The sequence below is a fragment of the Passer domesticus genome, chromosome Z (genome assembly GCF_036417665.1).
Source record: "Passer domesticus isolate bPasDom1 chromosome Z, bPasDom1.hap1, whole genome shotgun sequence".
Taxonomy (NCBI): Eukaryota; Metazoa; Chordata; class Aves; order Passeriformes; family Passeridae; genus Passer; species Passer domesticus.
In genome coordinates this window covers 11,201,254-11,218,108 of record NC_087512.1, presented here as the reverse complement: position 1 = coordinate 11,218,108, position 16,855 = coordinate 11,201,254, and the positions used below count along the sequence as shown (strand labels likewise).

Genomic DNA, 16,855 nt, shown 5'->3' with positions numbered 1-16,855 from the left:
TACTTGCTTTTGGGGAGGTTGGGTGTGCTTGTGGATGTGTGTACAGAACTGCATCCTGCAGTTATGGCTTTCCAGAGAATACTAGTGGGTGGTTCAAAAAGTAAAATAAGGATATTATTATTATACACATATAATTTGATTCTTTTAGTCTGAAATAAGGCCCCGGTAAATTTATATTTACTTGGCAGTGAAAACATAAAACTTGGTTTGGCAATTACATTTAGGAAAACATGAGGAACTCAAGGGAGAAAATATTACTTGGCCAAGCATGTTGAACTAATGCTGAGAAATGGGGCTCTGTGAATCTGAATTCAGCCCAGTTTTTTAAAGCTACTTACCCGGTCTCCTTCCACTGTTGGCCAACTGACAGAAATTCAATATTTTTCTTCTAGTGAATGAAAAGCATAGTCAGAAACAGCCATTGGGTCAGGTTCATATGCAAAAGCTCCTCTTGTGCTTTTGTTTCCTAATTGCTTTTGGAAGGGTTTTTCGGACTGGGCTGACGCAGTTTTGTGTGTGAATTTCCTGGCAAATAAGAAAGGTGACTGTGTCCAAAAGACATTTAAGAGTGTGAATTCACAGCCTTTCCATGTCTAATCAAGGAGCGTAAACCATTAGCCACATGTTCCCCATTTCCATCACATTTTTTCACACTTAAACAAAAACATGCCAAAGGAAAGGTGCTACATTTTTTAATGCCCCCAAATAGGAACCACAGGAGTCCATTAAATGCTGTGGTCATTTCCAGCATACAAATCAATTTTCCTTGTGGTGGTGAAGTGGTGAATAATGCCTGGTTTGTTTAAAGGAGCATGACTGATTTTGGATGAAGGATCCTGTCACTTTGGCATTTTTAGTTTTATTTATTGCATGCAAGCGTATAAAACCTGGTACTGGTCTCAGTGCCAGGCTTACTAGTGGAAAAGCTGAAAGGACCACATAACGTCTGGTGCAGCAAAGAAGTTCTCCTTCTGCAAGGCATTTGCTGGACTCCTGAAAAATTGTTTTGATTAACATGGCAGAGAAGGATTTCATCAGTTGGCATCTACTGGCTTTATTTTTTCTTCCATTTTGCCTGTGTCAAGATGAATACATGGAGGTGAGCAGAAGATCTTATAAACCAGTGGCCAAAATATTGCAGAGTCACCACCAGACTGGCCACAAAGGTTCCAGAAGCAGGGAAATATTGAAACAGCGGAATCAACTTATAGAATGGACTGTTGATAATAGCACATCTACAGACCATAATGTCCTGAGACCAGAGGTAGATGATGTAGAACTGACTACCTCAGATAGAGTCCAGGTACTCTGAATTAATCTTCTAAAGATATCTTTAAAGCTAATGAGATTTTTTTTTTTTTGCTAACATTACTAGTGATATATTTATGAAATAATTTTTATTAAGCTGTGTGTTGGTCTGTATCCTGCTGGGCTGCTTTATAGGATCTTTTAATGAGCTGGTAGAACCAGCAGTGGTTGGGGACACTGGTTTCAACACAGGCAGCAGCACTTTGTTCTATTGAAACTGTGAACTTGTGAAATCATATATGCTGAAATACAGTCTCTTAATTATCCCAAGGTATGAATTATTTAATATATCAAAGTTTTTAGATATTTATAACTCATTTAGATGTGAAGGAAAATGCAGCATTTCTAGAGGTATTTGCAGAGATTCAATTAGCAGAGAATAATTTTACTTTAAAATTATGTATATAAAGTATATTTCTTGAGCTTGAAACAAAAATAATGAAATTCTCAATGTTCAAAAATTTTATTCTAAGGAGTAGCTTGAAAAAAAACAGATACTATTGTAATAAGTAGATTTAATAATATAAATCAACTGACAGTTTAAGAAGAAAAAAGGCTTGCAATGAAATTCTAATTTGTCTGCAGCATCTGCATTTTAAACTGAGAATATTTTTCTGCCTTTCATGGCACTTTACATACCACAGTCATTAGTTTATAACACAGGGAAAATAGCATAACTTGATAATACACAAAATATTGCAGTCCAAATTTGAAAGAAAAAAATCTGAAGGGCAGAAGATGAAGCTTTTTCTAGCACTAGGCAAAACAAAATTCCACTCAAATGAAGGGCTTTTTTGATCAATGTGTTTTATTAACAGCAAGAACATGAGTGGTTTTTCCTATAGCTGATACAAATATTTGAGTCCTGTATAGTTCATCTTTTACCCTCTGAGGTTTTAAAACTTCTTCTGATCAAAATATGATATTTTGAATTGCCAAAATCAAGAACATGCAGATAAGTGTTGAATAATAATATATATTATGATAATAATATTATAAGCAGAGAAGAGGTCTGATTTTAATCCTGTCCTGGGCTTGAAGAACTGAAACACATCCAAGTATGGGAATAGGTTTAATACACCACTGTATTCCCTGTATTAAAACTTCACAGAGCTTTGCATTTTGTATTTCTTGGGCAGCAGTGAAATGTTTCTCCAGTGCACTCCGCAGAACAGATATTTAAATGTAGGCATGTTAAACTGTGCTTGCAGAATATAGGCAGTTGTAAAACATAATGTGTACAGTCCAAAGAGCCAAGACAGCATCTGCAGACCTCTCTACTGCAGGGAGAATTCTGGAATTCTGCAGCTGTGTGCTGCAGACCGTGTACACAAGATTCCCCTTTAACACTACACAGTTTCAGATAATGCAGGATTTCATGCAAAACCACAGCTTTTTAGGGCACAAACTCTCCCCCACAGAAAGTGTGTTCAGGCTGCATGTGTCTCTTGTCAGAGCATTTAAGGCAACTTGTCTGGAGCTGCCTGCTGGGGAACTGGTTGTGACAATAAAAACAAGCCCGGTGATCTGAGTACAGCTGATGGCAGTCATTTACCTGCCAGCCCATCTCCAAGAAGCAATCTTTTCTGGGGAAATGATGCAATTTTTGGCTTACTGAAATGAAATGGAGCACTAGCAGATGCACGACAGGGATAATCAGTCACACAGTGGCTTACGCAATATGTGTTTTCCCCTTCCAGACTCCAGGAATTTCTAGGCAGAGGAAGAACAAAGGTGGCACTGACATGTTTTAATTCATGTCAAATCTCTCTCTTTCCCTTGAGTTGTATGGAAACTATTAAACTCCTGCTTTCCTGATTGTTTTAGCTGGAATAGCTCTACCCAGCTAAAGAAAATTTAGGCTGGGGAATTTCCCCCTCTTGCTGAAGTGTTTCGAAGGCCTCATTCCCTGCTATGGAAAAGAGATGACAGTATTTGTTGTTACTATTGTCCTTGCTGCACTGGGTGCAAGGCCAGCTTCCACACTACTGTTAACTCATGTAAAATATAACACGCATTTCTCAAGAGCAAGAACTCTTAGTGACTAAGAGTCATGACAGACCATTTTTCCATTTCAGGTTGCTCTTTGAACATCTTTAATGTCACCAGCCAAGCAGTGTTTTACCCTGAATTTTGGCAACTTTTGTTTGTTTCTTTGCTTGGAGAAGGGGCATGGAGGGCCTAAGTGCCCACAGAGACAGATATTTTGCACGCAGAACAGAAGCCAAGAATGTTGGAGGCACTTCACTTGTCTTCTGCATTGTCTTAGACAATAAAACAGAAATTCATAAAATTAATCAGGAAGTCAAAAAGGGTCAAAGGCTGGGTCTCCAATTATAACTTGTTCACAGCTTTAAGTTAAGGGAATTTCATAGACCATCTGTTGCCTAGATCATTCTCCTATATACTAAATCATGGGAAATTCAGTAGATAGCCTCAGAAATAGTTCCAGTTTTCTATCAGTGTTAGGATATCAATGTGGCAGATGCATTTCACAAGCTCCTAAATCATATTCATGTTCTGGCAGAAAAGCCAAAGATTCACTGACAAAATTTATGCACAAATGGCTGCAAAGGATGCCTTTGGCAAGTAGATTGCAACTAATCTCTATGTCACATTTGAGTGTAATTTTACTTTAGGAACATGTTTTTTCCTTTAAATGTACTCTTCATGAAGTTCTCTTCTTTTAAAGATTAGAAGAAAATCCTAAATATTCCTCATCCTTGGCAAATGAATATGAATAATTTTTTTCTCCTAGTGAAAGAGTAAAGGTAATAAATTGTTTACTTTATGACCTGCATAAACAGCTATTTTTAAATCAATGGAACTGTTGCATACAACCAGACTGGCAGGACTTGCCTTATTTCACACCTAACAACCTGATGAGATTTTTTTTTGAGGTAATGCCTACTAGCACTTGGTCATCACCATCACTTGTATCTATTTTATTTTAAAATAGCCATTTCTCTAACACAATTGTTCAAGATTTCAGTACATTTTCTGAAAAAGACAAATTGCATCTGCACAGAGAGAGTCTCACATGCAGTCCACTTTGCTGGATTAATGTCTTCCCTCAATTACAATCTGTTCTAAGTATTTGGATTTTTTTAGGTTGATATGACTTATTTGCTCTTGGCAGGTATGTATTTAGTTCACCTTCCCATTTAACATGAATATGAAGCACTATCTAAACAAAAAACCTGAAGATTTTAATCTCAATGCTAAAATCAATGTTATTCTTTTAGGGGGCAAAACATGCTCACACAATTCCAGTCCTCTTGTACTTGGCCCCCTTTCAAGGACTGAAAATGGGCTGGAAGCAGAGCTACTTCTTCTCTCATACCAGGAATGTTATAAAAAGTGCATTTGGTGATTGTCAGTTATGTCCTGCCTAACAACTGGAAGAGACAAAACAGCCAGAAAAATACAAACAGGTTCTCCAGGAAGAGAGAGGTCAAGAGGCAGAACCTATTTTTCTCATTAAGTATAGGCCTTGTCCAAAATTAATCTAAAAAAGCATAGCCTTGACCAAACCCCATAAATATGAAGCCCTTCTGCCCATTGGCAAGTCTTGACTTTTCCACAACTCTTTGAATATGAAGGGTATTTGTTTAGCTGTCAAGTTGGCCTTTATTCCCATGGTAACTCCACCATCACTGGTTCCAGCTGGACAGGACATTTGTCTGTCTCATTGGAGGAGCTGCAGTATTTTTGTGGTGTCATGAGATGAATTTTCTATATCCCTAAGTTCCTAAGCCTCCTGAAATCAATGAATTCCAGGGATGTGCTTGGTATTGTACAAAAAACAGGCAGAATATTTCAGATGACATCAATGACGACACTGAGGGCAGGAATACAGCACATCTGTGTGTTCAGTTGACAGCTCCCATCCTGACAGAGGCTCATTTTCTGCCACACTAAACCAATAAGTCTGCATTGGGAAAGTAATTTGACGACGATAAAGATTAGGGAAAAGAAAGGGAAGGAAGGCAAATAATAGAATGATTAAAGAAAAGTAGTAGTTGGATTGGTGTAACTATCCATCTCAATTTTACAAACTGCAGGTTTGCATCTCAGAATATTAGGAAAGAATTGTAGGGACAAGAAACAAATAGGGAACAAATGAGGAGCTAGAGAAATAAAATCAAACATTGAACCTTGGCCTTATCTGACATACTGGAAGATCTGTGATAACTAAGTTATATAATTCAGTCAGAATTGAATGAGTCTCCATTAGTATAAACACAATAATATGGAAAAGAAAACCACTTATACAAAACCATTATTAAACTGATTACTATAGTAACTGAGCTGTACATAATGAACTCATTACTTTATTTATGTTGCTGTATTAGTCAGCATACAGGTTTTCATAGTTACACATTCACCACTACTAATGATCAAAAGCCCCTAACATCTTGTGTTGTGGTAAGTTCAAATTTTTGTCTTGTGTCTCGGCACTTTTTTAGGGTCTCCCTACTTTAGTAGCCTGTAAATACACAGGTCTGGGATCATGAAGAGGAATATGCTACACAGATATTTTTTTAGTATCTTCTTTGGGTGGTCCAATACAGTTTTATTTATGTTTAATGGAGATTAGTTCACTGCTGAAGGTCAAATCAAGTCCCTTGTGTCCTACCACTCGTTGTACATAGGCATGTTTGTCATCAAAGGTCAGTTGAAATGTGGGATCAGGATGTGAATCTAACTGAAATATTCATCTAAATTTTATTAGTTGGTGTTAATTTATTTTAAAAACCTTCATTATTCAGCAGGACAAGTTGGTTTTTAAAATATTTGTTATAGATTTTTGAATGCTTCAAGAGCTATTCCTTTAAATCTTCCAAAAATAATATCTTCAGGGATAACCTAACTGTGTGAGAATTTCATGCCAGATAAGAACTGTTTTGAAAACTTACCAAGTATATAAACAGAAATATATAATGAAGACCCTGTAACCAACATGCATAAGATTGATGTCCTCCATGAATGAGCTACTTACAGCTTATTTTTGTGCACTTAGCCCCCCCAGCCTGGACCGCAGAATCCAGACTGCAGCTCCTGCTGCCGAGGTGACTTTGGAGTTCGACTCTACCAAGGGCCCCCAGGACCTCCTGGGCCCCCTGGGATGCCAGGTAAAGATGAAGTTTAATTCACTTTTTTTATCAGTCTAATTGCAGGCCATAAATTACAGGTTATTCTATGAAATATCAGAGCGTGGTCCAAACGTCAGTATTTGGGGACAGATTCAGGAACAAGTTTTTCTATAATTTCAGAGGAGACAGATATTTTCAGTTATATTCTAAGGTATTTTCCATTGAAAACCTACTTGTTATTAAAATTCAGCTTTCACAAATTCATACTGAAAGTAATCTTATTACATATCAAGGGAAAATTGGTCTCTCTTAAAACAGCATGAAGTTCCCAATAAACTTGGAAGAATTTGTTCCCTGGAGCTGATTATTGTGATCACCTTTGTATATCCAGCTGTGTTACTGTGTACTGTATTCAAGGGCTATTCTTCATCTAGCATACTGCTAGCCCATATTTTACAGAAACACAATGCTTCTGTTCTCTCACAGAAATTTCTTCACTTTCTTCTTTCATCTTGTCTTTCACAACAAAAAAATCCCCTTTTTTTACATAAAAAATTTCCACAGAAGAACAGCATACACAAGAAAAGTATATACTTTGATCAGATAATTGATATGGAAATAGAAGAGCCTAGAGAAGGGAAAATGTTGGTTGCATGCTGGTGTGAGTTTTTTATATCATCTACCTTCAGGGATTTGGAAATCACCATTCCTAAAGCAAAAGTACAACAAAAACGAACAGGTCACTGAAAGACAGACTTCTGTCTTCTTGAAAAACTTACATCTTCTGTTCACACAATAAAAATGCAATTCAGTAATCCATTATTTATCAATAAATTGTTGGATTCTTAGAAGCAGAATACGATTTTTTACTAGAGCCACATTTTCGAGGCTGCAGTGGACACACTGGGGCATGGCCCAGTCCCAGCATTGCCCTTCCCTCCTGTCTCAGTCCCACTGTCTGTCACTGCAGGATACCACAAACCTGCATCCTGGGATTTCTGTCTCCTTCATTTTCTGAATTTCATGTTGTTGTGCCTGTAAGGGGAACAGCAGCAGTTGCTTTTCCCCTTGATTGAATCAAATGTTGCTTGCAGACTTCTGTTATGAACTGGTTGAGCAGTTCTGGCTTCACATAAAGGGTCATTCTTGTTATTTTTAAGAGCTGCAGATTCCTCTATCCAAACAAAAATGTGCATAATTTCGTTCAGCACTTGGCTTCCTTGTTTGAAGGTTTTGGGTTTTTTCTTAATAGGAAAACTCTGAAGGATTACTTCATCATCAGATTTGATCTCAAACAACACTATTCTTCTTGTAATTTTGTAACCAGAGAGAATAATCAAAGAACAAGCAGAGTGGCAAGGAGCCTAATTTCAATTCAGGTTGAATTAGAACAATGATGACATTAATTAATCCCCTGAGCTGAAATATCAGGCTTTTGCTGCAGAATAATAATTGCTTGGTGATTCTAGCCAACTTTAAAATCCTGTCAGCTGCATAGACATTTGCTTAGTAATTTAGTCAGTCAACACCAGGAAGTAAGTAATACTGCAGATGCATGAGTATGTTTTGCACTTAGTCTTTTTACTCATTTACTCATAGGAAGCCATCTCAAAAAAGCTTAATTATAAAAATTTTGTCTCTCTTTAAATCTAGGGCTATGCAATCACATGACCCCTAGCCAGGACCCTGCAAATACACATTGTTCTGTTTTTAGCACAGATTTTAACAACTTCAATGCTACAGCCATTTATCATTTATGTGTATGTGTTTTAAAGACAGCAAAATCTTATTCAAAATTATCTTATCCTATCATGATTGACTTAATTTACCAGGAAATCGGTGTTTATACTAAAGCAAAAGCAAAACTACTTCTGCAGGCTACCTAGTATGCATCAATAGAAAGTGGCTTTTGCTTTCCTTGAGCCTTCTGTCTGCTGAGGTCTTCCTGCACATCTCCCCAACAAAGCAATGACTTGAGACACCACCAGCAACATGAGGGTTAACTCCCAAAATCTATGTCCTTCTGGAAATCTGCTCACCAAAACTTTTACCATCAACCTGACCACAGAGCAGTTTCTTATCTCTTTCCTCTCAGCCTGGATTTATGGCACTGAAGAGTACCTGCGTTGCAAGCTGATAGAAGAGGACCCTGTCACACCTATTTGTTAAAATATGATAAATTATTTAAATAAAACAGAAAGCTTTGTTTCCCTTCAGGAAATCATGGAAACAATGGAAATAATGGAGCAACTGGCCAGGAAGGAGCCAAAGGTGAGAAAGGAGACAAGGGAGATATTGGACCAAGAGGAGAGCGTGGCCATCATGGACCCAAAGGCGAGAAGGGCTATCCTGGCATTCCCCCAGAGCTACAGGTACAACACCTCTGGCTTGTATTGGCTGCAGGAAACCTCAGATTATGGTTTTCTTGAAAAAACAGCACCTTATTACTGTAAGATACTTAAGAAGCAAATCCCCTTGTAAATTAATACTCTAACAGGCATATACAGCCCTTGCCCTTACTGAAAAAAGTGCTCTGCCAGGTCTTTCTGGAAAAGAAAAGCTTTAGTCAGAATCCAGCTGAGAAATAGGCAGGAAGAAACATATATGCTTCCCCTTGAAGGCAAAAAGCCAGGATCTGGGTTATTAAAAGAGAATAGCAGGGACTATCATTTTCCTACCAAGCTGTATCACATAAATAATTGTACTTCCCACAGCATATGGAAAGAGTAAAGGAGTCATGTTTCTCAGTGCAGCCAGGCTTTATGAGATTCTCAGAAGCACATGTATCCAGCTCCTCAAAGTACAGGCTCAAAATTTTTGAGTGCAGTAAGAGTCCTCTAGTTTGAAAAGATACCCCTCAGTAGTTATCTGTACATTTATACGTCTAGATATTTTAAATATGTTTGGGGCGATGTAGGTTCTGCCTATGAATGAATAACTCGAAAGCCAGATAAGCATTTAAATATGGGTTCAAGCCTGAGCTGTTGAGCGCAACTCTTATATTGGCACAATCTCACAGCTTTTTGTTTAAAGCTTCTTCAAATCCCAGGAATCTGGCAGATGGCAGAGAGTTTGCGTATGGATATATAAATATATATGTGTGTGTGTGTGTATATATATATAATATATATATAATATATATATATACACAGAATCATATATACATATTCATATGTGTGCATGTACACATGACATATGCATGCATAAATATATATAATATATGCTCACAGTATAGCTGAATATCTTATAAACATGCCTTTAATTACATTCAACATATGTCCTCCTACAATTTTAAAATGAACTACCACAGGTTTTTATCTTACATAAAGACAATGGTAGTATTGTGATTAAAACTGAGTGATGAAAGAGGATGAACAAGGAAAGCTCATATTGCAATACTTATTTCAAATACTTAAAATTCCTTCTTTTATCAGATATGTTTTAAAATGTTTACAGTATTTCCTACCACCACACTTAAGAATTTTAAAGTCACTGGTGGTATAGGAGAAAACACTTTTGAATACAATACTGTTTTAAGTACAGGATTATTTTGAAAAACTTTGTGTATCCATGTTGACCTGCTACTTCATAATGTGACCTAGGGAGAAAAGATATATTTTTCTGCTGTTCTGTTCAGGCCACAAAAAGTAGCTCAGGGTCAAAGAGACTGTGAAATGGAATCTAGACAAAAAGCAATAAATTCCATCAATCTGCCACTGCAGCTGCTTTCCTTTAACACACGATGAACTTTGATGTGATCCTGGCTGAGAAGCAAGATATTAACAATTTGCCGTAATAGAAAATGCATCCATGCAGGGGTAAGGAAAATCAGCCCAAGCTTTCAGCTCACATCTGGAGCTCCTTAAATTTCTGAACAGATGGCTAACGATTTCCGTTGTTGGATCCAGACTTGCATTTGATTGTCTGTTTTAGTTTTTTTCTGGTTTGGATCTGAAATCAAAAGGAGTTTGGGCTGGGGTTTTTTATTTTTTAAATACCAGCATAACTGGAATCTCACAAAAAATGCCATTTTTATGATGGGCAGTAACAGATGCAATTGAATACTTGTCATTTAAGAAGTTGAGAGATAAATAAAAAGCCAAGCCTGTATGTAACCTTTTGGCAACAAAGTGCAGCAATTTTGATTCTACCCCATTTACTCACATAATGGTGGGGGGATGACAGACTTACAGAAAAGGTCACTCCCTTCCCTAACCAGGCCAGCTGGCAGGGTCATTCCCTGGTATCTTGCTGAGGGTAATTTAAATTGTCGGGTGTGGGATGTTTTGCACTGCTTCCTATGAAACATTTCTATGGCAAGAAGTGAAACATAAAGTTGAAGCATAGTTTTAATTTTCTTATTTTCCCCTCCTGGTCTCCACCACCCTCTGTTTTCAAAACTGAGGGCAAAGACAGAAAAAGCATTGAATATTGAGTGCCAGCTGCTGTAGTTCTAGAAGACCTCTAGTAAAAGTGCTTCATGTATCTCTAAGCAAGAAACACTAATCTGCATGAATTTTACTGAGCATTGTTTGTTTTCACACATGCAGTTAAAAGCAATATCCAGTTTAAATGCATTGGGGAATACATAAAACTATATAAAACTTTTTTGTCAGAAACACCATCCATTTCAATATTATATTGCTGTTGCATCATTCTAGTGAGACTTAAAAGTAAATAAAATCTGAAATTAAGGTTCTGCACACACTTGACCATACACTTACTTTACAGTCATGAATAGTCCAATTGAATATGAGAACCCTAGTCTTCTTCCAGTTTCATTCAATGGGAGTTTTGTTAACTGGAGTTTATTGGCCTTGGAGCAAGCCCTAGAAGAACATCTCTGTCAGGAAAATAAACAGACTGCAAATACAGGAAAAAATCTGTACCTGGTTGCCCTACACATGTGTTGTTCGTGAACAACTGCCTCAATAAGAACTGGATTTTTGCAGGTCGCGTTTATGGCTTCGATGGCTACTCACTTCAGCAACCAGAACAGTGGGATCATCTTCAGTAGCGTTGAAACCAATGTTGGGAATTTTTTTGATGTCATGACTGGGAGATTTGGTGCTCCAGTGAATGGTGAGCATTTGCAAAACAAAATAATGTAATTGTTGGAGCTGTAGGGAAACGTGGTCAAAAAGGATGAGGCACTATTTAACTACCTTTGCACTCAGTCTGCATAGCTCCTGCTACCTACTTTCCAGAAAAATGAATTGAAAACTGAGCAAGCCAAAAGAGGACTTGCCTGCCAGTGAGACCAGTGCTGACACAAAGGCAGGAGGAAGAGGCATGGCCAGGGCTGGGCAGGGAGCAGGACTGTCTGCTTTGCTGTGGCTCTTTAGCCCTTCAGCTACTGTGATGACAGAACCACAGTCTTAATGTTGTAGCAAGCAGCAGCAGCTTCACAGTTGCCTCTTCCACCTCCTGCCTCCTGTCAGTCTCCTCATCCTCATCCTCCCCCATGCCAATTCAGCTGCGAGCTGACCTGCAACAGATGTGTGACTGGAAATGAGGCATTACAGTTCTTCATGGGTTATTTCTCAGCTGCATCAATCCCCCCTCTTACGCAGCTGTGATGGAGGAAGAACAACACCTGCCATATGCAGAATTAAAATTAATCAGATTTTGGAATGCTATAAGCAGAAACAAAATATCTGCTGACAACTGGAAGGCAGTTTTGTCCACAGCTGTTACGATTTCTAAGCAAGAAGCACAAATGTGCAGCATGATTACTTCTTTCTATGAAGAAAACAAGTTGTTTTTTATAATCTTTTCAGGGGTATATTTCTTTACTTTCAATATGATGAAACATGAAGATGTGGAGGAAGTGTACGTGTACTTGATGCATAATGGTAATACAGTGTTCAGCTTATATAGGTAAGTAAAGGGCCAGGCCATCTCAATGCAAAAAACATTTGTATGGTTGTGATAGCTTGCTCACCTTTCAAGAAATGTAAAATTGTTAATTTTTTGGAAAAAATTCTCTACGGTAAAATAACTAACAAGAAAACCTATTTTATTTTGCCATTCTCAGCTTGCATATTTGGAGCATACACACCAAAGATGCTGGACCTAAAATTCAGCTTTGATCACCATTTCCTCAAAGTCAGGAGAAAAGAGTTAGCAGTGCAAGTCAGGGCTGGAGTTCAGCGGTATCATGCTGTCATTCTGCTAAAATGTATCTTTATCCTCATTTTGCTTGTCAGAGAAAAGAAATAATGAAGTGTTCAGTGACCAGTTACAGTCTTGTTAACATGAGGGCAGAAAAAATTATTTTAAGTTGGAAAGTGTTTAAGCTGCAGTAGTAAGGATGAGTAAGAAGCAAAGGACTTCCATTTACTATCCTTTTTATCATTAGCACACCATCACAGGCTGCTTCATCCCCAATAGATCTTCTCTGCAAAAGAAAAAGTGCTTCATTTCTATTCCCCCTGAAGCACTGATGTCAGAAAAGGCAAGAGGTAGAAGAAAGGGGACCAACACTCAGGCAAAGCCAGGAGGTTAGCCCACATCAATGTTCCAATGAAAGGCTCAATATGGAGCAAGATGCCTGTGTCTGCTCACTGCCTGTGCTGGGAGCACAGGGACTCAGCTCTTAAAATTAGTTGGAATGAATTCAAGGGGAAAAAAACATCACAGGAAATCTGTAGTGTTGTGATCAATGAGCAGCATTTCATTTTAAACAAAAAAAAAATCGTTCTGTGTCCTGGAAAAAAAATAAGTTACAATTCCAGAACTTCAGAAAGGAATGAAATAATGCATTTAGGTAAGTGCAAAATTTGACTAGGAGATCAAATGCAGAAAGTTGCCAAAATTTTCTTATAAAGCTGAAAAAATGTTGGCAAGCCTTTCAAGAAATTTTTGCTCAGGATAGCAACATACTTCTTGGATTTTTTTGGTAAAATTGTTTGTTTGGTCATGGTTGAGAAACAAAAAAACTGACTTGTTAAAATATTCATCCTTAGCTATGAATCCAAAGGGAAAGCAGATACTTCAGGAAACAGTGCAGTCCTAAAACTCGCCAAAGGAGATGAAGTTTGGCTGCGAATGGGAAATGGAGCCCTCCATGGGGACCATCAACGCTTCTCCACCTTTGCTGGGTTTCTCCTTTTTGAAACCAAGTAAAAAAAGGAAACAACCCAACAGATGTTTATGTGAAAAAACATATTTTTTGGAACTTGTATATTTCACTGGACTGTGAAATAACTTTACAACATTGGAGGATCAAGAAGCCTTGTTTTGATGCAATGTGTTGCTACCTGTGTATCAGAGATGAGCTGAATACATTGGACAGCTGACACAGATTCACAGAGTATCTATTGTCATCTGGGTTGCACCTATTTAATCATTAAATGTTGCTATTGCTCTTGCCCCCAAAAGTGAATGAAAAACAAAGGAAAATGAGTCCAAAGAATTTAAAGAGCAGTTTACATAAAGTCAATCTCTTCTCTAAATATAGTTTAGTTAAATATATGTCAAGAATTGAATAACTGATTTAAAATTTTTGGATCATTTATTCAGTTCTTCTTACATGTTCATTTAAATTTGCATCATGGAAACAGGCCTGAATGTATTATAAGCAGGCTCAGGTGAGACCAGATCTAAAGGGAGAAGTTTGTACTGGATTGGAATGAGCTCAAATCAAAGAAAATAATGTGAAAATATAGATGTCAAGGATTCAGGTTTATTGCATTCCCATCTCAAACTTCTGAACATGTATCTGGTGTCATTTTTCACAGATTTTTAGCACATATTTATGCTTAGTCTCTCTCTCTTAGAAGAAGAATGTCAGTAGTTCTTGCCTTAGTAGCAGCTTGAAGCTAAGGTAATTTAGTTTGCAGTGTGAAGGGGATCAGGCAGGGGAACTGTAATATTTCTCCTAGCCTTAGAATTTTTAAAACCTGATGTACGCCAATACAGGGTGTCAAAGAAAAGGCATATACGCTAGAGAAATCAGGATGGGCCAACAGCACAGAGACAAACAAACATTGTGGTGTTTCGAGCTCCTCCTGAAGGATGTACCTTAAAATATTGCATATTTACTTAACAGTGAAGTTGTTGGAACAGTTTTCCTAGCAGCCTTCCAAGAATCAGTATTTCAGGAAAAGCCATTGCAAAGCAGCAGCTAAGCCAGTTCAGTATTTAAACTGGTGAAAGCAAATGTTAACTGGCTTAGTAGTTCTGGTCCCAATACACTGGCCACTCTTCAGCATTCTTGTCACTGGCTTTTCAAAATTTGGGTACCTGAAATTCTGTCTTGCTATTTTCATTTCAGTAAGCACCAAAATCAATACTGAAGTTTGAATGTATCTTGTTCTGGCTCTCCACACAAAAGTTAATGAAATATAAACTCCTTTTTATAGACATTACATTTTAATCAGGTATGATCTGCCATTGATGTATAACAAGAAGGTGGGGTTAGGAAAATATTTATTTGAAATTCTTTTATACTGGATACAGGAATCAGTAGCACAACAATAGAGCAAATGAATTGAAATCTGCCCCATGAATTTGTACACATTCCTAGCGTGTGTAACCACATCTTATGAAGAAAAATGCATGTTGATACTTGATTATTATAACATGTGATTTTTTAGTTTAATGCATCAACCACTGAAAATATTAGCTTTAATGAACTGTTGTCTGATGTGTTTTAATCACTTCTTTAGCATCTTGGGTCAGGTCTGTGCCACATAGGTTTTCAAAATCTGAGACCATGTTCTTTTATTAAGCTTACTTTGTAAAACATACATTTATCCAATAAAGATTAATGGTTACAAAGCTGTACTAGTTTGCTGATAAAATCTGTATTTACCAAGGACATTACCATTTGTAGACAACGGCAAGATGTTCTTTTAAATATGTTTTTCCTAAGCATTTATTTTGCTACTGAATGGGAGAAAGCCACCATTAAGGATTAAAATATATTTACTTTACACATGTGTATATACACACACATATATGTATATATAATTTAAATCTGTATGGTTTCCTTTGGAGACTTACTCTTCCTTTGTGACATGGTCATTTTAAGCCATTTTGGTCAGAAGGAAGCACTTAGAAACTGTATGACATACACTCATTTTAAACTCCTTTTTATCTTATTATCTACTCTAATGGCCATAATATAAAAGAAAGTAATGTTTTGCCTTACCATTTTCTATTTTCATGAGTTTTGTGCAACTTGGCCTGCTAAGAGGGCAAGGTGACTAAGGATTACCACAAAAGCTTCTCTGACAAAGAGCAGTTCCAATGTTACAGCTCAACAGTTTTTTACATCAAGGTTAAAATTCCTAGGTTGTGACTGAAATCCCAGCAGTCTTTTCTCTGCAATTTACTGCATGCAATCTCTGCTGATTAAGTGTCATAATAATTTACAAATAGTTAACTTATTAATTTCCTTCAAATGAAGAAGATCCTTAAAAATACAGCAACTGATGTGAATATGAGTGTGTGTGCGTGTGTGTGTGTCTCTCTGTGCATGTGTTCTTCTTCTTCTTCTTTAAAATTAACACACTTTATATTCAGTAAGTCATATGGAATATATGATCTTTTTTCTCAGAAATGTTAATGCAGATTAGTCATCTTTCCATTCCTGCTGATAATCGAAAGATTCTTGCTTAGCAGATGCTCAAGGCAAAATGCCTTCTACCAGAGACTTTTATCCCCTGTTATAAAATACATGATGTCTTGTAATTTGTGTTACAACTTAAAAACCTTCTGGAAACTGCAAAGCTGTAATTTGGAGTATACTTAATGGCTTCATGTCTTTGCTAAAATGAATTTGTATCTCTCCCCTGCCCTTGAGCTCCTAGATTTAACCAAAACTTGGCAAGACCCACAAGTCCCTGTCTGCCATGAGAGCTGTGGTTTGGTAGGTGATATTTGACCTCTGTGGTAGGTGCTGGCATCCTGGCAGCAGAAAATGCTTCTCAACACAGAGCCAAGTGGAGTTCTGCTCTGTGTGAAACACCACCCCAAATCCTTCTCCTCTCTTCCCCCAGACTTCCAGGGACTGGAACAAGGATGTCACAGGCTGTCCTTGCCTGTGAATCCTTGCAAGCCAGCAACTCTCATCTCCAGTTCAGTCATGAGCATTAATTGCTGCACTTTGCAAAACAGGGCTGTGTTCAACTCAAGAGGTGCTGGGTGAAACCCCCTGGCAGGGGTAAAACAACTTCTGCAAGACGAACATGAACTAGAACGAAACCAAACAGGAGAAAAATGTTACAGGTCTGAGTCCAAGTTTCACTAATGGTGTTTAAAAAAGAAGTTTAATTGGAACTCTGTGACAAAAGAAAGTATGGTTTTTACTTTCAGAAGTTAGTCTGTGGACTGATTGACTGAAAAAGCACTTTAGACTGACAATAGTTTGCAGTCTCAGCCTCACTGAGAAGCCTGTAAGCCGAAGGGAAATCTTTAAATAAAGTAGTATTTTTCTAAAGAGA

At 37.5% G+C, this 16,855-nt stretch overlaps 1 protein-coding gene across 3 annotated transcripts; it reads left to right on the top strand.

The window, feature by feature from the left end:
• The first annotated feature begins 581 nt into the window (after positions 1-581).
• C1QTNF3 (C1q and TNF related 3) lies at positions 582-15,148 on the top strand. 3 transcript variants are annotated; one of them, XM_064403249.1, is made up of 6 exons: positions 582-1,303; positions 6,332-6,443; positions 8,622-8,776; positions 11,357-11,486; positions 12,185-12,284; positions 13,373-15,148. In XM_064403249.1, the coding sequence occupies exons 1-6, from the start codon at positions 1,016-1,018 to the stop codon at positions 13,530-13,532; spliced, it is 945 nt and encodes a 314-aa protein (XP_064259319.1). In that variant the 5' UTR covers positions 582-1,015; the 3' UTR covers positions 13,533-15,148. The 3 variants fall into 3 exon arrangements, with proteins under 3 accessions (XP_064259319.1, XP_064259321.1, XP_064259320.1); XM_064403251.1 differs by having other exon boundaries at positions 651-1,099; XM_064403250.1 differs by lacking the exon at positions 582-1,303 and adding an exon at positions 5,476-5,736.
• Positions 15,149-16,855: the final 1,707 nt, after the last annotated feature.